At 43.9% G+C, this 22641-nt stretch overlaps 1 protein-coding gene across 1 annotated transcript in view; it reads right to left on the bottom strand.

The window, feature by feature from the left end:
- Window positions 1-22641, bottom strand: part of TGM6 (transglutaminase 6) — a 49309-nt gene that overhangs the window by 8381 nt on the left and 18287 nt on the right. The window contains exons 3-9 of the mRNA XM_027869687.1: window positions 16128-16370; window positions 15695-15813; window positions 15174-15302; window positions 13249-13426; window positions 12672-12810; window positions 10311-10414; window positions 9944-10186 (exon numbers count right to left, since the gene is read on the bottom strand). Coding sequence (XP_027725488.1) covers window positions 9944-10186; window positions 10311-10414; window positions 12672-12810; window positions 13249-13426; window positions 15174-15302; window positions 15695-15813; window positions 16128-16370 — 1155 coding nt within the window. The remainder of the gene's footprint in view (window positions 1-9943; window positions 10187-10310; window positions 10415-12671; window positions 12811-13248; window positions 13427-15173; window positions 15303-15694; window positions 15814-16127; window positions 16371-22641) is intronic.

The following is a 22641-nucleotide window of genomic DNA, read 5'->3' as shown; positions in this document are numbered from 1 at the left end:
TCCTTCCCTCCCTCCCTCCCTCCCTCCTTCCTTCCTTCCTTCCCTCCTTCCCTCCCTCCCTCTCTCCTTCCTTCTTTCCTTCCTTCCTTCCTTCCTTTTTCTTTTTTCTTTCTTTCATGGCAGTGTTGTGTAGGGGCTAGGGGCTGGGTGGAGAAAATGGATTTCTCACCTTTTTTGAGTCCCAAAGTAACCAGGAGGCAGCAGAGTGCAGTGGAGAGTGGCCTGTACTTTGATCAGAAGGGCTCACGTTTGAAGCCTGACTCGGATGCTTACTTGCTATGTGACTCTGGGCAGATCATTGAGCATCTCTGAGACTACCTACTTCATAGAGTAATTTTGTTTTTTATTTTTTAATTTTTTACTTTTACTTTTACTTTTTTTTTTTGGCTAGGCAATGGGGTTAAGTGACTTGCCCAGGGTCACACAGCTAGTAAGTGTTTTGTGTCTGAGGCCAGATTTGAACTCAGGTCCTCCTGACTACAGGGCCGGTGCTCTATTCACTGTGCCACCTAGCTGCCCCCATAGAGTTATTTTGAAGAAAGCATTCTGCAAGCCTTAAAGTTCTGTATAGACATGAGTCCTATACACTTGACTACCGCGTGGCTCTGTCACCTCGGGCAAACCCCAGCTTCTCAGGGCCGCATTTTCCTCCTCTGTAAAGTGTGTGTGTTGGACTAGACTCATCTCCAAGGTCCTTTCCAGTTCTAAGTGGTGTGATCCTGGGTCAGCGTCATTGAGGAGAGGGAGCAGACAGCATGGGCCTCCATCAACACCCTCTCTGACTGACAGCCTTCATTCCACATAGCAGCCTCTCCAAGCCGGTGGCTGTCTCTTTAGAGATGTCACCAAACAGGGTTCTGTTAACATATCGTTTGGTGTAATTTGGAGCCAATCTGTTTATGAATTGTTAGAGCTAAGAGGAGCCTTGGAGACTATTTAGTTCAATCCCCTATTTCGTAGAAGAGGAAACTGAAGATTTGTCTAATAGAGATTTGCCTAATGTTGTCACACAGCTGGTGATCTTCTGAGGCCAGATTTGGACCCTGGTCTTCTGTCTCTGACTCTTTCAATTACTTCCCATCTTCTCCCATTTTATATGCATGGGGGCTAATCTGTCACTTTGGTGAGGCTGGGAAGGAGAACAAGGCCTTATCATCTGAGAAGGCCTAATCTCTAAAGCTTCTTGGGGCCAACACCTACTCTCCTTTCCTCCCACACTGGGGAAGACAACTCCTATCTTCTGATACCTTAGGGCTCGGTTGTCAGAAATCTCTGTGTTCCAAGCATGTTCCCACTCAGTGCCGCTGCTGCCAGCTGCCAACCAGGCATGACTGGCATAAGCTAGCTCCAGCACAAAGCCAGTTGTTCAGGAGCCAAATTTGGGGGTGGTGGTGGCAAAGGATGGTCTCTCCATGACTCTCCGTGAGAACTGTCTGACTGTTTAATAATGTGTGGTTTGGAGATGGGACTTCAAGCAGGTTACTTTGGTGGTAATAGGAAGAAGTCGAGGTGAGCCGTGACTCAGTCTTCCTGGACGGAGCTTAGCTAATAGGCTGGACCCACATTTGTCTAGTGCCTTAAAGTTTGCAAAGTGCTCTGCCTATATTATCTCCTTTGATCTTCACAACAATCCTGGGGAGAAGATGATATTGTTATCCCTATTTTCCAGGTAAGAAAACTGAGGCAAAGAGATTAAGTGGCTTGCCCATGTCAGTGTTTGAAGTCACATCTTTCTGATTCTCTCCATTATACCACCTACCTTCCTATATTTACTACACATCTATTTGACTAATGAAAGGACCAAGTTTTTTTTTTTATTTTATTTTTTTAAAGCTTTTTTTTTTTTTTTTTGGTGAGGCAGTGGGGTTAAGTGACTTGCCCAGGGTCACATAGCTAGTGAGTGTTATGTGTCTGAGGTCAGATTTGAACTCAGGTCCTCCTGACTCCAGGGCCGGTGCTCTATCCACTGTGCCACTTAACTGCCCTGGAGGGATCACCTTTGGAACAAGAAGAGGACCTGGTAGAGAGTGAGCCTCAGGGTCCTGAGGAGAGTAGGCACCAGATTTCCTTCCTTCCTGAAGCCAACGTGGCTTCAAGTCCAGGCTGGGCCCACATGCTAAGCAAATAATAATAACTCTCATTTCTATAGTGCTTGAAGGTCTATAAGGTGCTTTTCTCCTGAAACACTGTGAGGTAGGTGATATAAGGATTATCACTATTTTACAGATAAGGAGATTGCCTTAGAGAAGGCAAGTGATTGGCAAGTCAGGACAGAACTAGCCTCAGGCCTGGGATCCAAATCCAGGTCTCCTGTCTGCAAGTCTAGTACTTTTCCCCATACTCCTTGCTGTGTCACAATAGATTGTGTGTGTGTGTGTGTGTGTGTGTGTGTGTGTGTGTGTGTGGTTAGTTAGACCACGGAGCTTGTCCACCATCTGTGGCCCTTATCTTAGGACATCTTTGGGTTCTGTCACTCAACAATTTTGTCCTTTCTTATTTGGTCTTATAACAAACAATCAATAAGCATTTATTAAGTGCTTGCTGTATGCCAGACACTATCCTAAGTAAACACTTTGAATATCATAGAAGGCAAAAACCAGTCCCTGCCCTCAAAGACCTTACTTTCTAATATGAGAGACATGTATAGAAATAGGTATATACAAGACACAGACTGAGTAGAGGAAAGGTAATCGCAGAAGGAAAAGCTCCAGCAGCTCCTGACTGCAGAGCTGCACAGAGCTAGGTGAGTGCAGTGTCTAGAGAGCCGGGCCTGGAGTCAGGAAGACCTGAGTTCCAATCTGTCCTCAGGCACTGCTAGCTGTGTGACCCTGGGCAAGTCACTTACCCTCTGTCTGCTTCAGTTCTTCGTCTGTATAACAGCTCCTACCTTAGCAGGGTTGTGGTCAGAATCAGATGAGATAATAATTATAAAGTGCTTGGCGCAATGCCTGGCACATAGCACGTGCTTAATAAATGTTAGCTATTACTATTTTGTTTTCTTTGCCAAGGAGAATATACTTTGGATTGAAAAACAAAAACAAAAACAAAAAATAGATAATAGGGAGTCAGTACCCAAAGTAAGTTAAGATGATAAGAGAACATCCAGTACTCTTGACATCTTCAACTCAACTGACCCAGATTAACAATATCCTTGAGTACTTAAAAAAAAAAAAAGAAAGCAAAACCCCAAAACCAACACTCTGGAAGATTTGATTACTTAGCCACTGTCAGTGATTTTTAAAATACTGTGGAAAATGGTAGTGATGCTGAAGGACTGGAGAAAGGTAAGTGGGAAGAGAACCAAATCTGTAAACCATAAAATCAGGGAGGGAGATATCCATTCCTGGAAAAATTCTAGAACATATTATCAAACACATTATTATTAATTATAGAATTAATTAAATTAATTATTGCAATTATTAAACCTACTATTAAAGAGGTTAGGAAAAAGGTAAACTATATCTCTACTAGAGACGGAAACTGAGAGGTGTGTGAGGGGGAACAGCTGAAATATAACAGGATATTAGTGTGCCTTGAGAAATAATGAAATGGACTATTTCAGAGGGAAGTGGGAAGACCTCTATGACTTGGTACAGGGCAAAGTGAGCAGAACTACCTGAACAAGTTATTTGATGACAACATTAGAGAGAAAAATAACTTTGAAAGACTTTGGAACTCTGATTAGTGCAATGATAGACAATGAGTCCAGAAGACTAAAGATGAATCATCTCATCCCTCCTCCCACCACCTACAAACGTCCTGCCTGAGAGGGGATGGACTTATAAGCCAGAATGAGATGTGCATTTTTGGATGTGGCCAATATGGGAATTTGTTTTGCTGGACTATGGGAAATGATTGCAAGGGTTTTGTTTTCTGTTCTTTTTATTGTTCAATTGAGGGGAGAGGGATGGTAGGGAAAGATAGTAATTGCTTGTAAAATTAATTTTAAAATGTTTTTCTAAAGGAAAAAAGTGACTACATATAGCTAGTATGGCTTCACAAAGAACAGGGCATGTCAGACTAACCTTATTTCCATTTTTTGACTAGGTTAGCCAAATAGTAGATCAGGCAGCTAGGTGGTGCAGTGGATAGAGCACCCGGGGCCTGAAGTCAGGAAGACTCCTCTTCCTGAGTTCAAATCTGGCCTCAGACACTTACTAGCTGTGTGACCCTGGGTAAGTCACTTAAGCTGTTTGCCTCAGTTTCCTCATATGTAAAATGACTTGGAGAAGGAAATGGCAAACCCCTTTGGTATCTTTCTCAAGAAAACCCCAAATGGGGTCATAAGGAGTCAAACATGACCAAAATGGCTGAACAACAGATCAGAGAAATACTATAGTCAGGGGTGTGCTGGAGCCTGCTCTGCCAGACTCAGTCAAGTATTAGATTTTTTTTTTGTTGGCAAGGCAATTGGGGTTAAGTGACTTGCCCAGGGTCACACAGCTAGTAAGTGTCAAATCTTTGTTCGAACTTGGGTCCTTCTGACTCCAGGGATGGTGCTCTCTCCACTGCCCCATCTAGCTAACATCTAGCTGCCCCAAGTGTTAGATTTTTTATGTGAACATTTATACCTTGGAAATCTTCAATCAGGGCTTGGTTTATTGTTTGATTGAATATGTAGGCTTAAGAAAGTGATGGAAAAATGCTAATAATGCAGATTAAACTTAAAAGTATGTTGTGGGTATAGTTTTTGTTTTTAGAGAGCTGGTTATTAAACATTTACCAGCATATCCCTGGTTGTAGATCGAGGTCTGTTCAGTTTTAGCAAAGTGTTTGATAAATTCAAAAAAACCTGAGTTCAAATCCTGCCTCAGACACATTTGCTATATGACCCTGGACAAGTCACTTACCTCTGTCTACCTCAGTTTCATCATCTGTGAAATGGGGAAAATAATAGCATCTAGCTCTTAGGATTGTTGTGGAGACAAAATAATATATGTAAAGCACTAAAGTCTTACATAAATATTAGCTATTATTATTTGAAGGAACTGAGAATGTTTAGCCTGGAGAAGAGAAGATTTAGGGGGGACATGATGGCTGCCTTTAAGTATTTGGAGGGCTATCACTTGGAAGAAGGATTATACTTCAGTCAGTCAGTCAATCAATCAGTCAAGAAACATTCATTTAGTACTTATGTACCAGGTTTTGGGTGAAGCTCTGAGAAGACAAAGAAAGGCAAAAATGGTCTTGTTCTGTTTGGCCCCCAGAGGGCAGAAGCAGGAAGAATGAATGGAAGCGCAAAGAAGCGAGGTGAGGCTTGACATTAGGACAAACTTCCTAATAAATTGGAGGCATCCAGAATTGGGATGGGTTGCCTGGGGTGGTAGCAGGCTCCCTGTCACTGAAGGCAAGAACAGGCCTGATGACCATTTGTTAGGTGTGTTGTAGAAAAGACCCTTTTGGGGAGATATCGATTGGATCAGATGGCTATTGAGGTCCCTTCTGGCTATGAAATTCTATGATTTTGTGATAGAAGGAAAGAGCCACTCCTCACGCCCTGGATCCCAAGTTCTGGAGGTTGGTTAGGAAAATGTAGATTTGGTAAGAGTGATGATGAAAAAACTCTTGTTATGCTAAATCTAATTAGATGGAAGTGAGTAAGTCAATTAGTCAATCAGCATGCAATTTATCACATGCCTACTTTTTTTTCCCCCAGGGGCCTGCTAGGAGGCAAAGTGGATAGAGTGCCGGGCCTGGAGTCAGGAAGACTCATCTCCCTGAGTTCAAATCTGGCCTCAGACACTTCCTAGCTGTGTGACTTTGGGCAAGTCACTTAACCCTGTTTGCCTCAGTTTCCTCATCTGTAAAATGAGCTGGAGAAGGAAATGGCAAACCACTTTGGTATCTTTGTCAAGAAAAGCCCAAATGGAATCACAAAGGGTCAAATACCACTGAACAACAACCTTTTTTTCAGATTTTGTGCTAGGTTGGGGGAGAGATTGGATGGGTGGGTGGGGGGAGAGATTGGATGGGTGGGTGGGGGAAGAGATAAAAAGTGAAAGGAGCATACATCTTACCAGATAAATGTAAAGTCCTACAGTTGAGCTAAAAAATCAATAGGACCAAGGCAGCACAGCTCAACAGTAATTCATGTGACAAGGACATGTGGGTTTTAGTGACTGAAAGCTCAATATTAGTAGGTTGTGTGATGTAGCAACAGCTAAGAAAGGTGATGAGATTTCAGGCTGCATCAATAGAAGTCCAGCATGCAGAACATAGGAAGTGATGATGTTGCCTTCTTCTGCCTTGGTCAGGCCCTATTTGGCCTATTGTGTTTAGTTCTGGGGCCTTACATTTTAGGAGGATCATTGACTTGAGAGTTTATCTAACGGGAGAGAACCAGGAAGATGAGGGGACTAAGGACCACATGAGGGTCTCTTGAAGGAAGTGGAGAAGAGAAGACTGTCTGGGGGGTGGGGAGGGAAGCAGGTGGCTGGGTTCAAGTAGCTGAAGAGTTAAATGGGAAAGAGGAATTCGATTTGGTCTGTTCACTCTCACAGAGCAGAACGAGAATTGGGAAGTGGAAACTGCAGAGAAAAGATTTGGTTCAACGTAAGGAAAAGAATTCCCAACAATGAAAGTTATCCAAAAGTACAATGGGAAACCTCAGAAAGCCCTTTCTCCTTTTTCTCTCTCCCTCCCAACCCTCCCCTCTACCCAAGCACGAAGTGGGGGTGGGAGGGGGGAGTAGACACTTAATGAACACATGCTGATGGGCAGATTAAGATATTCACTTCCATTTAATTAGATTTAGCATAACAAGAACTTCGTCCAGTTCATCCTTCTCTCAGTCTTCTCTATCAAATTCACACTTTCCTAACCAACCTCCAAATGTCAGGAAAACTTCCTAAAACTACTTTGGGTAGTAGCAGGTAGGGAGTGACTCCTTTCTCTCACCAAATCATATAGGGTTTGCTCTCCTTGAAGGTCTCTAAGCAGAGGTGGGATGATCACTTGTCAGGTAGGAATCATTGAGGGTTTTTTTTTTTATTTTTGGTGAGGCAATTGGGGTTAAATGACTTGCCTAGGATCACACAGCTAGTAAGTGTCAAGTGTCTGAGACTGGATTTGAACTTGGGTCCTCCTGACTCCAAGGCTGGGGCTCTATGCACTTTGCCACTTAGCTGCCCCCTCATTGAGGGGATTCTTTTTGAGGTACTAGTTGGATTAGATGACCTCTGAGGTCACTTCCCCCCGAGATTCCATGCTAAGCATCCAAAGTGCAGGAGGGGCTGGCATCTCATCTTTGGTGGTACCTCTCCTTCCCAGGGTCCTGTATTCTTCCAGGGGCTGCACCACAGTTGCCTCTCTTTGTAACCTCAACCCTCCTCTCTCCCCATCTACTAACTCACTCCATAAAAATGACTATGAGACTGAGTCAGAAACTAAATTGAAACTTGGCATAGCTTCCAGCTAATTCTAGAAACATGAATGTGCCCCAGAAGTTGGAATCTTTGAAAAGTGATGTCTGAACTCTTCCCTTTAAAGGTAAGAGACAGCATGGTGGGGTGGAAAGAGCCCTGGGCTCTTAGTCAGGAAATGTAGGTTTGAGCCTGACTCAGGCTCAGTAGCTCTGCAGCCTTGGGCAAATTTTCTTCTCTCCGAGCCTCAGTTTCCTCCTCTCTGAAATGGGATTAATGATACTTGCACTATTCCCTTCATAGGGCTATTGTATGGAAGTGCTTTGGAAACTTTAAAATACTAGAGAAATGGCAGATGTAATTTTTATTGAAGGTTATCAGGACCTGGGCAAATACTGTTACTGGCCATTAAGCCCTGCCTTTGGGGATAAACCTGGTAGCCAATACTCAAAGGATTCAGGTAAAGTTGTGCCTATTCTGGCTATGGTGATATCCCCTCTCCCCCCACCCCACCTTAATAATCATCTTGAGACCATAACCTTGGTTGTTTGGGCCCTTTTTTATGGGCTAGATTTTTTTCTTTTTTTTAATTATTTTTTTTATTAATTTATTTTGATTTATCACTAATTGCTTCCATATGCTTTTGAGTTTTAAATTTTTCTCCCTCTTCCTCCCCACCACCCTCCCCAAGACGGTGCACAATCTGATATAGGCTATACATTTACATTCATATTAAACGTATTTTCACATTAGTGATGTTGTAAGTAAAAATTAAAACCGATAGGAAGAACCATCAGAAAGAGGAAACAAAACTCAACAGAAGAGAAAAAAAAATAGCAATTCGACTTCCATAGTTCTTTCTTTGGATGTGGATGTTCGTGCCCTTTTAAGGTCGGGCAGACTGCATCAGGTTGTCATTGCTTGGAAAGCCCTGTGCTGCCTCCATTACAACCATCACTGTCTTCTCCTTAAGGAACCTCTGTTGATGTAACTTACTCTTCTGGGAGCCATCTCAGCCTCCTACCTCAGCTTTCAATGTCCTCAGTGAGATTAGAGCCCCAGCTTGGTAACCTCACATCTTTCTGTCCCACCATTACACAGCATGGATTCCTTCTTACACAACTGAGTCAATTTCAACTTTCCTGCTCCTGTAAAGAGTCCCTGCTCTCTCTGCATCCCAGCCTGCCCCACAGCCCCTTGTATCTTATATTCTCCACTTGTCCTTGCATCAGCTCACCTGGCTGAGCTCAGATCTAAATCGGTGGCATTACCCCCTGTGCAGTAGATCTAACCACCTTCCATGGTCTTAAATGTCACAGACTCTCCCATTGTGAAGGCGCCTCAGAGGACCTCTAGTCCACCCTATACCTGAGCAAGCATCCTCTCAAGCACGTCACTGAAAATCAGGCCTCATCTCCTTCTGAAGACCTCTGCTGATAGGAAACTTACCACCTCCCAAGGCAGTTTTTTCCTCTTAGGAAGTTTTCCTGACATCAAATCTAAGTCAGCCTTTCTCTAACTTTCTCTCACGATATCCTCTCAAACCAAGGAAAACAAGTCTAATTCTTCTTCCATATAATAGTCTTTTGAATGCTTGAAGACAACCCTCTATTCCTGGCTGAAGGTTGACCAGGGAGGAGGAGAGTCCCTGGGGCACTCCCCAGTTAATCCCACCGGTGTCCTATCAGCCTCTTGTACCCTGAGAGTATGTATAAAGGCGTTGACTGCCATGGGGAACTGCTGCTGGCAGAGGCCCTTACAAGGGCCAAGGAGTGGGTATGGGGTGCTACTCGCCAATTCCTGGGCCAATGAGAATCAGCCCATGGGCTGTTTCTGCTGTGTAAGGCATAGATCAGCAGCCTCTGTTCTCACAGTAATGAACAGTGTGATAGTTCACATTTCTGAAACTCTACGGTTTACAAAGTGCTTTTTTACAGATGAGGAAATATAACTTCACAGTGACTTGTTTAAGGTCACACAGTCAGCAAGTGTGAGAGCTAGAATTCAAATCCAGATCCGTCTTGCTCTTGAGTGCCCCATTTTCCACCATAGCATCCTGTCAGCTCATGTTCAAATCCTTTGGGTTTACAAAACGCTTTCCTCATAATAGGCAGGTAGTACAATTTACCTCCATAAACATTTATTGAGCACCTACTCTATTCAAAGCACTGGGGATAGAAAGACAAAAATGAAAAGTATTTCATGCCCTCAAGGAGCTTGCATTTGACTAGAGGAATATGTAATGTGGACACGGAAGTAAATTCAGAGTTATATAATATAATTAAGAAAGAGAGAGACAGAGAGATAGAGAGAAAGCAGGAGAAACAGAGAAAGATAGCGAGACAGACACAGAGACAGACAGAGAGGGAAAGCGTTTACAACTGGAACTCAAACCCAGGCCTCTCACCTCCAGACTTGGACTCTTTTCATCCATTAGAACATAAACTTGGTGAGAGTTGGGACCATGTCACTTTTGTCTTTGTGTGCCCATCACTGAGCACAGTGAACTAAATAAATGCTTGTTGATGGATTGGTTGATGGAGCTTTTGGGGCGATTGGACTAGCCTATGTTACGCCCTTACCTTCAGGGTACTTGTAATGGCTGGTGATGTCCACACGGGTGTTGCTGCCCACAGCCTTGGTGCTGATGCATTTGCCAATCTTCTTGGCATCTGAGTAGACCCGCTCCCGGCTGTCATCCTCATTCCAGAGCCATGTGATATAGTCAGCATTGACTTCAGCAAACACAAATGGTCCATCATGGGCCAGGTGCACATCGCCTTCCCGGATGGCAGTGACAGAGGCTGGCCCACACTGAAACACACCTGGGTGTGGGACCAATGGAAAGAATGTGGGTGTGAGGGATACCAACCCTCAGAGCAGGGCTCTTGGTCGGGGAGGCCAGGAAATCTTCCCCCAAATGGAAACAAACCCGAGTATTTGGGTTACCTTCACTCTCCTCCTGTGGTGTGGCATCCAGGACCTGCCAGCCATTGTAGGAAGATCCAAGGTCTCTCCGGGCAAACCAGCTTTCATTCCAGACATGGAAATTCCTGGAGCAGAGAAAAAAAATACAAATGCAGATAGAACAGATGTTCATTAAGCATAGCTGTGTGCAAAACACTGTGCTGGGGAGATACCAAATTTAGATAAAACACAGTTCCTGACTGTGCCCCTTGGTCGCTCGGCCTCTTAGAAGCTTACTGTTTTGCAGGACAAGACAGTCAGAGTATATATTACATAAGTTCATTAGAAATTTATAAAGCAAAATGTTATGTGAGGTCTGAGTGGGAAGGTCATTATCAATCAGTGAGGATCATCGTGTCTGACTCTTCATGATCCCATTTGAGGTTTTCTTGCAAAGATACTGAAGTTGTTTGCCATTTTCTTTTCCAGCTCATTTTACAGATGAAGAAACTGAGGCAAGCAGGCATAAATGACTTGCCCTTGGACACCCAGCTGCCTGTAGCCAGATTTGAACTCAGGAAGATGAGTCTTCCTGACTCCAGGACCTGCACTCTATCCACTGCACTACCCAGCTTCCCTAAAAGGAGAGATATGACTGACTGTATTCACAGGTGTACGAGAGAACCCTAGGTGGAAAGGCCTTCCTACCCAGAAAGACCTCCCAGTCTGTTCTGTCAAAGTGCCTGAAATCCAAACAACTGGTTTTCTTCTGGAGCCAAGGAATTATTCCTTTTGAAGCCTGAAGACTGAGACCATTCAGAATCCTCCTTGAAAAAGCAAACATCTGATTCTCTGCTAACTAGTGTGGGAGTGGACGGAATGGCCTGCAAAAGGGGTGGCATAGGAAACCTGAGCAAAGAAGAGAAGGTTTGGAAGATCTGAAGTGGGGATGCAACAAAGAATCAATTATGGAAGCATGAAAAGATTTTATTATTGCAATTGATATTAAATAACATATATTTATTGTGAAAAAGGTCAGCTTGGTTGCATGACTTCCTCCAGTATTATTTAGCAGCATATAAGCATTACTTTATTAAATCACTTATCTTTGCAATCCAATAAATCATGTAAAAGAAAAAAAAAAGAAAAAGGAAACATCCCCAGTAGAAAGAACCACTGAAACCTTTATTGGCTCATGCCATAGCCTGGATTAGTTGAAAGCTAGTTTAGAGCAAGGCCCTATGGAACAGGAGCCTTGGGGAACTGTAGGCAGATAGGTGATAGTGTGGATAGAGTACTGGCCCTAGAGTCAGGAAGAACCAAGGTCAAAGCCTGCCTCAGTTATTTTCTAGCTGTGTGACCCTCACAAGTCACCTCATCTTTCTCTCCTTCAGGTTCCTCAGCTGTATAATGGGGAAAATAACTATACCTACCTCTTAGGGTTCTTGTGAGGATAAAATGAGATATAATAATATAATATAAAATATTTTTAAAGCACTTTGCAAACCTTATGATGCTTTATGGGACACCAGGAATAGAGTGTGAGGGAACTGAAATGAAGGTCAGGTGAGAGAGAGTACACCAAAGACAAATTTAACCTCCTTTATAATTGCTCCTGGAGAGAGGTCTCTACCATTTTAGGATTTTAGGATTCTATGATTCTGTTCAGCTAAAATTCCAAGATTTTATAATTTTAACTGTAAATCATGGTGCATAACTGTGTGGATTTACATGCACAGAGTTCAGTCTTGGTGACTTCTCAATATGGATCTTTCTTTAGCTTGTGCCCCCCTGGAGTTTCCCGTGGGAATATCGGGACTTGGCGTATTTCTAGATTTCCATCAAGAAAACAGAAGAACCATGAATTCTCTTGATCTGACCTTCCATGTTTGGGTCTCTCTGTCTGTGCCCCCATTTCTGCTCTCCTTTTTAAAGGTCAAGCTAGAGGTGTAGTTTAGGTATATCAATTGTCTGGGCATCGTTCAATCACCCTCAGTGTGGTATCAGTGAGACAATCCAGGGCAAGTTGAGGGATGGACACCTTATCAAGGTGACATCATCAACGCTAGAACAAATTGCTCCTCTGTGGGCATAAGGACCCCAGAGATGGGGCAACTCCTACTGCCTTAGAATCTGTGACTCCGATACAAAGGTTCCAAGGTTTCAGAATTCTAAGGGTCAAGGATGAAAAATTGGCTAGATTTGTTCTTAGGAGACTTGGCCCAGAGGCAACATTGTAGGGCTCAGGACTATGCTGCTGAATTTGTTCCTCTCCCTTGGGGAAGGGTGAGAGGGCAGTGCCCCACATGCCTGCTCTGCCATGTGCCTCCTGTCCTTTGGGGGACGTCCTCACAGGCCTGAGGGAAGGGAAGGAGCTATCAGGGGGCACAACTAGATACTTACCACATACTGTCTTCAGTTACATCTTCCAGGGTCCTCCCAAATGAGTCCACATATTTGTCCACACTCAAATTCTTATCTGTGTCATGGGCTGAGTTGAAATTGGAGACCACCCGGGTGGCAATTCCTAAACACCTTAGGACTAAAAAAAAATCACAGGCTAGGAATATTCCAGACCATTTTGGGAAACGCTTTCCCACTCCAGATTTTCGTGGCCCTTCCACCTGCCCCCCCCACCCCCAAAGAAGGAGCTGAGTTACGGTTCTCATGGTATTTCTCCACTCACACTGCTCCCACCCAACTCTTGCGCTGCCCAACTTTCCTGTTCTTAATTCTACTATTTTCGTATATTTAATTTGTTTAAAATGAGGTACACTTGCAATATGTTCACAAGTGAAACCTAGAAATAGTTGTATTAGATTGTCTGGTAATTTTTTTTTAATGGGATGGGTATTTTCTGTGGTTTTTCTCCCCTAGTGCAGATCACTAAGACCAGAGAAGTTGTGGGGAGCCAGGGGTGCTTCATGCAAATTTAAGCCAAAGAAATGGAGAGCTGAGCCTCCCTTACCCACCCAGATACCTGTGCACATGACTCCAGCAAAGACCCAGCACTGGCCATACTTGACAGGCTTAAACCTGCCTTTGTACCATTTGTAGAGGATGGCGACGCTGCCCCGCCAGTGCAGGGGGCTGGTCCCACCGATGTACTTGCCCCGCCACTGGCCCTGGACCACACCTTTGTCATCATTGCTGTTCACCTGCCAGGAGAGGCCTCATTCAGTTATGTAGGCTGGAAACCTCTACAGGGGAGGTAGGACTGTATGGCCCAGTGGGCACAGCATAGGACCTCCAAATCCTATGGGGTTGCGGGCGCTATCTCAGAATGGGTCAGAGTACACTGCCACCCCTACCCCCCTCTGTTTGAGATTGAAGGCCTTATGCCCAAGTGGGAGAGTGTAGATGGCTCTATTTACCCCAGCCCCACACAGAGGATGTGTTCTGTTGAGGATAGGGGCTGAAAAGGAGGAAGAGAGTGTCTACGATACACAGACTAGGAGGGAATAGATCCTAAAATATTCATAATATCACTTTTTTTTGTGGTAGCAAAGAACTGGAAACAAAGTGGGTCCCCATTAACTGGGGGGATGGTTAAGCAAACTTCATCATTCACTGCAATAGAATATTATTGTGCCCTAAGAAATGAAGCATGTGAGGAATTCAGAGCAACCTGGGAAGATGTATGCAGTGAAGCTGAGTGAAGTAAGCAGAACCAGTAGATCGAGATGCATAGTGACCAAGGTCAAGGAATCAGGGAAGAGAATTCTATGACATCAAGTGAAAAGGACACCGAGGAAGCTGAGCTCTGAGTAGTGACCAATAATAATTAATATAATTGTAATAACCAATCCTGGTCATGGAGGACTGATAGTGAAGCACATTGTGCTTGACACAAAGGTGGGGAAGCATGGAGGCAGAAGGGTGCATACACTGTCAGATGGAGACACTGTATCCATTGGTTTTATTTAACTTGTTTCTCTTTTTTTAGAAGAGAAGGTTCAGTGCCAGGGGTGGGGCAATATCCAGAGAGAGTACCATGAAAAAACCAAAATAACCACATTGCACCTAATTTTTTTTTTTAAAGAAAAAATCTTAGAGTCTAAAGACTTGAATTCTAGTCCCAGGTTCACTATGGTTCATTGTATGACTTTTATCAAGTTATTTATACAAGTGAGATAGGACTCTGTCTCTGATATCCTATGTACTAAAGTAGGTCGGAGCCCAGACCATTGCTCTGCTTGAACACAGACTTCTATGGTCTGTGATCAAAGGGCATTTTCCACATGAATAATCTAAGATTTCTTCCAGTTCTAATGTTCTATGTTCTAGGGCTCCTTCCCACTCAGAGAATCTATGGTAAAGGCTTTAGGATGATAGAATCCTAAGCCAAAGCCAAGACATCATTCATCCATTCAACCACACATCATTCCATCCATTTCATCCATTCAGTTTCTTTGTTTTTGTCTTTTAATTATCTATGATTTTTGGATTGTCTCCAGAATGGTGTAGTGGAAAGAGTATTGGGTAGGAGTCAGGAGATCTAAGTTTGAATCCTGTCTCTTAGAGCCTCAGTTTCCTCTTCTTTAAATTGAGGATGTTATCTATAGTAGGGATCGTTAGGACTCACCTCACAAATCTGTTAAGGAAAGTGTTTTGCAAACCCTAAGCCACTCTAAAAATGTCTTTTTAATTATTATTCCCTTCCCTTCACTTAGATGAACAAGAATTATCTGTAACTTTGCCCATTTGGGGGTCCTCACACTGACACGTGCAGGCTTCTCAGTATACATGTATTGACTGTGTAGCTTTTCTTGGGACACAGGGAGGAGGCTCCATTTCCTTCCTTTCAGTAAGGGGAGCTGTGGACCAGAGAGCCCTTGCCGAACTTGCTCAGAATTTGGGTTGGCCTACGGGTCTTAGCGGAGAAGCTCTCCAAACTGTCCTCACCATGGCACTGATCACTCTGGTGACATAGACGGGGTCGTTTCGTTGGGACACGTCAGTGACTGGGTCTTCCTGGTGACTGGGGCTCCGGTCCAGTATAGAGAGGCAGATGTTCAGAATGTCCTCTTCAAACTGTGGTCCAGAAAAGCCAAGCTCAGTATGGTCTCTGATTAGACCGTTGAAGGACCCCAAATTATCCTAATCAATAGGCATCACTAACATTAGAACCTAGGGCTTTGCCCGGAAGCCTGTGCAATAAATAGCCCCTCCTTTTGTGGGGAGAAAATGAACTCCGTATCTGCTGGATTCTAATGCCCCTCCTAGGCATGTCACACACAGGCAGTCCCAAGCCTCAGAAACAACCAGTGTCAACCCGAAGCAAACTGGAAATCTTTGTTGCTCTCTTTTTGTTTTGTTTTTTTAAAAGGGACTGTCTGACCCTGGCGGGGAGAGCAGAGAATAGTGACGTTTGGCCTCTTTCCTCCCCCCTCCCAGAGCTCCACAGCGACCGCTCCCCTGGAGACCTGCCCGTAGTTCCAGCCCTGGGCTCGGATGTGTTTCTCCACTCCTCGGAAGATGATTCCATTGTCGTTCAGCACATACTCTTGTCGTTCCTCCTCTTCATCCAGGTAGACATCATCCTCTGGAAAGCAGTCACCAGGATGGGTAGTCCTCCAGGGATTGAGATGGGGCTGGAGACTTTGCCCTTACTATGCTGGGGGGATGATTCTGTATATCACTGGGGGATGCTCCCAGAGGGCATGAGGCATCTGGGAATCTGGTGGCGGAAACTGCCCTGTTGGCCCTGGGATGGGGGGGGGGGGGAGGGAAGAAAGGTGGTGTGGAGCTCTGAACTTTGCCTTTTGGGAATGGGTCTAGCCGGCTGGTCCCACATAGAACTGAAGCGGGGGTCAACTGGGACGAGGTGGAGGACTGATCTAACAGTTCAGGGCTTACCTGAGCACCAAGGGTTGAAGAGGAGAACAAAGTGGCCCAATTTCTTATTGTTGTGTTTGGCTCGGGAGGAGACCCTCCCACTCAGCTTGTAATGGCCAATGACGGCATCGGGCGGACTGGAGATGGCGACGGTCAAAGAATTCTCTTCCCTGGTCTCCTGCACGGCTCTCCAGGTACCCTTGCACTTGGATTCTGATGCTTCAAATATATATTTAGTCTGGAGGACTTCAGAGGCCTGGGGTCCTAACAAAAGAGTCGACTGTGAAACTTAGCCCTGAAAGCCAAAGAGGATGAGAAAGGGAGAGAAATGCTGTCTGGTGTCTCTCTGTCTATCTCTGTCTGTCTCTTTGTCTCTGTCACACCTGGAATCAGGAAAACCTGAGTTCAAATGTGACCTCCTCCACTACTAGCTGTGTGACCCTGGGCAAGTCACTTCACCCTGGTTGCCTCAGTTTCCTCATCTGTGAAATGAGCTGGAGAAGAAAATGGCAAACCACTCCAGTATCTTTGCCAAGAAAACATGAAGAGTCAGACACGACTGAAAAACCACAACAACAGTCTAGGTAGGAAAGTTAGGCACATTGTGAAGGGCTGGACTTCAGAGGTTCACAATGAATCCCAGGGCCACTGCAAAGAATCTTCAGGGCTGGAGGAAGTTTCTGGAGACTTCTCCTCATTCAGCCTCTGACTCCACATCTGCATCCAAACTGTTCCTGAGGCAGAAGGGTGTAATGAAAAGACTGCTGGGTTTGGAGCAGGATTCGCTTTTAAATCGTGGCTTTGCCATTTTTACTAGTGACCCTTGGCAAATCACTGATTTTCTTTCTGAGCCTCAGTTTCCTCAACTAGAAAAGGAAAGACACGGATTAGACGACAAGAATTCTAGATCTGTGCTTTTAGATGAAAGTTGTATACCTCCTTAATAGAAGTCCTGAGTGTTGGAGCTGAAAGGGCTTTTGGGGTTCAGTGCCCTGGGAGGAGCACACAATTCAACTGAACAAACATTTATTCAGCAGTTCTCATGTACAAGACATCGAGCTAGGTGTGAAGGGGAGACAGCTAAACGTAGAAATGTTCCTAATCTCAAGGAGCTTCCATTCAGGGGGTTGGGGTTGGAACATGGGAGGAGGAAGGCGGAGAGTACAACATGTAAACAGCTAATCATAATACAAGGTAAATTATAAAACGGGAGAGCTCTAACTCAGAAGATCCAGGAAGGCTTCCTGGAGGAGATGGGGCCATCACAGAAGAGAAAGGTTGTGGAGACCAGGTGGGAATGCATTGGATTTGGGGTCAGATGATAAGGGTTAGAATCTCAGCTCTGCTGTGTACTTCCCTGTCTGAACCTAGACAAGTCACCTTTTTTTTTTATTGGGCCTTAGAGCTCACATAAGCAAAATTAGAGTGTTGGCTTAGGTATCCAGCTCTAAATCTATAATCATTGAGTCCAACACTCTCATTTTACAAAGGTGGAAACTGAGACCCAGGGGGAAGTGACTCTTCCAAGGTCATTCGATGTGAGTTAGCCAGAACTAGCATTTGACCCAGGTCTCTTGTTTCTTTAGTTTAGTGGTCTTTCTATTATACCATACTCCATAACTATGAAATATACACCAAATCCTGGCTAGCCCTTGAAAAGGTGTACCCTGGGTCAGAAGTGGTCCTAACTGAGAGACTGTGGATGGTTCCTTATGAGCTGTCCCTGTAGCTGCTTCAAAAGCTAAAGCAATCATGCAGTCTTAGGCATGATTGACAAATTGACTTCCAGGGAGGTCTTAGTTGTTTGCTGGTTTTGCCCAGGTCAGGTCCCATCTGGAAATCAGATTTTAGATGACCAACATTGACAAACTGATCACATCCAGAAGATGTGGATGTGGGAGGATGTGGGACAGAGGAGTGGAAACTGTAGCAAATGAGAATCTTTTGAAAACTGGAAATGTTTAGCTTGGAAGACAGACAGAGACAGAGAGACAGAGAGACAGAGAGACAGAGAGACAGAGAGAGAGAGAGAGAGAGAGACAGAGACAGAAGGACAGAGACAGAGAGACAGAGAGACAGCGAGAGAGTAGAGGGAGAGAGAAAGATGGAGGGAGAAAGAGAAAGAGAAATGGAGGGAGGGAGGAGGAAGAGAAAGAGGGAGGAAGAGAGAGATGGAGGGAGAGAGGGAAGAGGGAAGAGAGAGGGAGGGGAATACAGAGAGAGGGAGAGAGGAGAGAAAGAAGGAGAGAGAGAGAAATAGAGAGAGAGAGACAGAGGGAGAGAGAGAGAGGGAGGGAGAGAGAGAGAGACAGAGAGAGAGAGAGAGAGAAAGAGAGCTCGAATGTAACAGGAACATGGTAGCTGTCTTCAAGCATCTGAAGGATTGTAATGTGAGAAGAGGGAATAAACTCTTTGTGTGTGGCTCCAGAGGGCACTAATACTAGAGGTGATGGGTAGGATAAAATTTTAGCCAAAAGACTGAGAAGTACTAATCCTTCCAGGTCTGAGATCTGGGATGTACAAAACCAGCATAGCAGGATCATACAGCCGAGAGCTCAGGAGTCTCCCTCTGACCCACACCTGAACAAGAGCATGCCCAAGTGGGAAGTCCGATGTTGCTTGAAGACCTCACGGGAAGGGGATCCCGAGGCATCCCATAGTACGTGTTATATAAATGCTTACTCCCTTCTCTTCCCCTTCCCATCACAATTTTGGACAGTTCTACATATCAGGAAGTTTTTCCTTATGTCAAGCCTTAATTTGCTTCTTGTATCTCCCATTTATTTCTCCTAGTTCTGTCCTTTGGGACTAAGAAGAACAAGAACAAGTTTCACCCTTCTTCCATCTGATAGCTCCTTCGGATACTGGAAGACAATTAACACCCCCCTCCCTTAAGTTTTTACTTCTTTAGGCTAAAGATCTGTAGTTACTTCAGTTGATCCCTGAGTATGGAAGGCCCTTTGCCATCCTGGTTGCTCTCCCATGGACACTAGTATGAATGCTAGGGTGGAAGGGAAAGGAACAAGCATTTTTAAGTGCTTAGTATGTTCCAGGCACTGTGTTAATAATTTTACAAATATCATGTCATTTGGTCCTCGAAACCACTCTGGGAGGTAGGTGCTATTATGATACCTATATAATATAATATAATATAATAATAGTAGGGAAACTGAGAGAGACAGAGGTTAAATGACTTGCCCAGAGTCACACAGCTAGTATGTATCTGAGGCTGGATTTGAACTCTGGTCTTCATGATTCCAGACCCAGTGCTCTACCGACAGCACCACTTGCTTCACTGTCCAGTTTATCAGTATCCTTCCTAAAATGTAATATCCACAACTGAACACAATACTTTGGATGGGGTGGGTCTGAACAGGACAAAGATCAGTAGAACTATCACCTCCCTACGCCTGGACATTATATCTCAAGATTCAGCCTAAACTTGTAGTTAGCTTTCTTGATTGTCATATCATATACTTGAGAGGCCTCTAGGTGGCGCAGTGAGGACACGCTGCACTTTGAGTCGGGAAGACCTAAGTTCAAATTGCTCCTCACAAATACTTATTAGCCGCATAACCCTGAGCAGCTCCATACCTCTCTCAGCCTCAGTTTTCTTTTCTGTAAAATGGGGAAAATAATAGCACCTACCTCTCAGAGTTGTGCTCAGGATCAAATGAAATAGCTTGTAAGCACCTTGCAAACTGTAAAAAGCGATATAAATGTTAGCTATTATATCACACTGTTGACCTCTTTTAAGGTGGTAGCCCAATACCTCCATCCCCAAGGTCTTTTTCAGAAAAAATTTCTGCTTATTTCTTACTACATATATGTGAAATTGGGTTTTTGAATCCAAGTGCAAGATTTTAAATTTGTCCCTATTGAATTTCGTCTGATTAGATTCAGGACCAAGTTCTAGCCTGTCAAGAATCCCATTGTTCAATATATCAGCTATCCTTTCGAGTTTCTGTATCATCTGCAAATTTTATAAGCCTGCTGTTTCTTCAGGGGTGTGCTAGAACCCTCTCCAAGGGGCTTCTGAGAGCTGATTGTTAAATTTTCAGTGTCAGCATTTATACCTCAGAAATCACTACATACCAGGGCTTAGTTTATTGTTTTGTTGATTTTCTAGACTTTAGAAAGTATTAGTAATGCAGATTAAACTTAAAAATGTGTGTGCAGACTTCAGAATTCTCCCCCTTGTTAAATATTTGCCAGCATACTCCTGCATTGTTCTGTAAGTATTGCTTGAGCTCAGCAGAAGTGCAGTAGAAGGCTCAGGGAATGAAATCATCATCAGACTGGAGACCTGGGGGCAGTAGGATAATAGTAATTGATGATGATGATGATGATGACGATGATGATGATGATAGCAACTGTCATTTATAAAGTCATTTAAAAAGTTAGGTTTGCACATCGCTCCACATTCATCATCTCGTTTGAACCTCACAAAACCCTTGCATCTACGCCTTCATCCAAGTTACTGATAAAAATGGTAAACAGCACAGGGTCAAGCACAGATCCCTTAGGCATGCCATTGGAGACTTTCTTTCAAGTTGACATTGAACCATTAATAACCATTCTTTGGGTCTGACCATTTTACTGGTTCCAAATCCACCTAACTGTACTATAATCTAGCTCACATTTCTTGATTCCCCTCAAGAACAGCATGAGAAACTTTGTCAAAACGCTTTGCTAAAATCTAGCCAAACTCTAGCCGTAGCATTACCCTGCTCTCCCAGTTTATTAACTCAAGTCAAAAGAGGTAAATCCGGCGTGACTTCTTGAGGAACCCAAGGTGGTTCTTTGTGATGGTCATCGCTTTCTTTTCTAGTCATTCCCCACTCAGCCCCTTTAACAATCTGGCTCTGAATTTTACCACAAACTGAGGTCAAGCTCATGGGCCCCTTAGTTTGCAAACGTCCTTCTCTCCCCTTGCTTGACAACCAGGGCCGCATGTGTGCCCTGGTCTGACTCTGGGGCATCTCTCCTGCTCTCAGTGGCTTTTTAGAGATCACAGAGAGTGGCTCAAAACACCCATCTGCCAGTTCTTTCAGTACCGTGGGGTAGACGTCATCTGGGCCAAAGTGACTTAAACTCATCAAGGAGAGCTCAGGGCTAAGGTTGTCACCAGACTAATCTCAGGCATCAGCTCCCTATTAGCTAGTTTTTTCTTCCATCCTTTCTATTCCAAAGATCATTCTCCATGACAGAGGAGACAGAAGCAAAGTAAGATAAGAAATGAAGTTTTGCTTTTGCTCCATCTTTAGTTATTATTCCATCTGGGAGCCCCTTCTTTTCCCCAATATAGCTAGAAAGGAAAAAAAAAAACCCAACAGCAGCAGCAGCAACAAAAATACTCCTTGTGATTCTTAACTTTCCTTGATAGCTTTAGCTTATACCAAGCTTTCTCACATCTTATGGGGCCCTGGGATTCTAGGATTCTAAGATTCTCTCATATTCTGTGATTTTAGAGTTATATGTTCTTGGATGCTGATTCTAAGATTTGGGGGTTTTAGTATTCTATATTCTAGGGATAAGGTGACAATGAGGTTTTGTAATGGCCAAAATATAATGCAAAAGTGTTGTTGCTTTTATTGTTTTTTAAATGACTGGAAGATAATAGTATTCTATTGTATTCTATATTCTATAGAATTCTAGAGTTAGAAGGGATTCTAAAAGCCACCTAGTCTAGCTATCTCATTTTGAATGAAAGGAAAGAGGGTGGATGAATGACTTGCCCAAGGTCACGCAGGTAGTGACAACTAGAATTTGAACCCAGGTTCTCTGACTCTAGAGCCCGAGTTCTTTCTTTCTTTCTATTTTTTTTTTTTTTGGCTGGGCAATGGGGTTAAGTGACTTGCCCAGGATGACACTAGTAAGTGTCAAGTGTCTAAGGTCAGATCTGAACTCAGGTCCTCCTGATTCCAGGGCTGGTGCTCTATCCACTGTGCCACCTAGCTACCCCTGAGCCCATACTCTTTCCATTGTACCATGCAGAATGAAAGCAGAAAAATGGATCAAGGGTTGGGTTGTTGTCTTCTTTGCTTAACTTTTGTTCTTGTTCAACTTCTTTTGCATGTAGCATTTTGGGAACTCTAGACTCAATTTTCTTCTATTATCATTTTTTGTTGTTGTTGACGAGTCTTTGAAATTGATTTTGGATACAGAGTTGCCTCATAGGAATTAAAGGAATTTTCTAACTCTAAGTCAGATTGTTGTCTGAGATCATGGACTTTGTTTTTTGTATTTTTTAAATTTTTTAATTTTTATAGGCAATTGGGGTTAAGTGACTTGCCTAGGTCACACAGCTAGTTAGTGTCAGTTCTGAGGTCGGATTTGAACTCAGGTCCTCCTGACTTCAGGGCTGGTGCTCTAGCCACTGCACCACCTAGCTGCCCCGAGATCATGGACTTTGAATCAGCACTAGGCGCAGATAGTCAAAAGAATAGACTTAGCCAGGGGGACTTCTGGCTGGCTTTTGCTAGCTGCCTTTAGCTAAGTGTAAGGGTTTGTAATCTCTACTATGGATTAAAAG

The sequence above is a fragment of the Vombatus ursinus genome, unplaced genomic scaffold (assembly GCF_900497805.2).
Source record: "Vombatus ursinus unplaced genomic scaffold, bare-nosed wombat genome assembly UNPS02014793.1, whole genome shotgun sequence".
In the NCBI taxonomy this organism is placed as follows: Eukaryota; Metazoa; Chordata; class Mammalia; order Diprotodontia; family Vombatidae; genus Vombatus; species Vombatus ursinus.
Note: the sequence above shows the minus strand (reverse complement) of the source record. Positions and strands in the feature narration are given on the sequence as shown.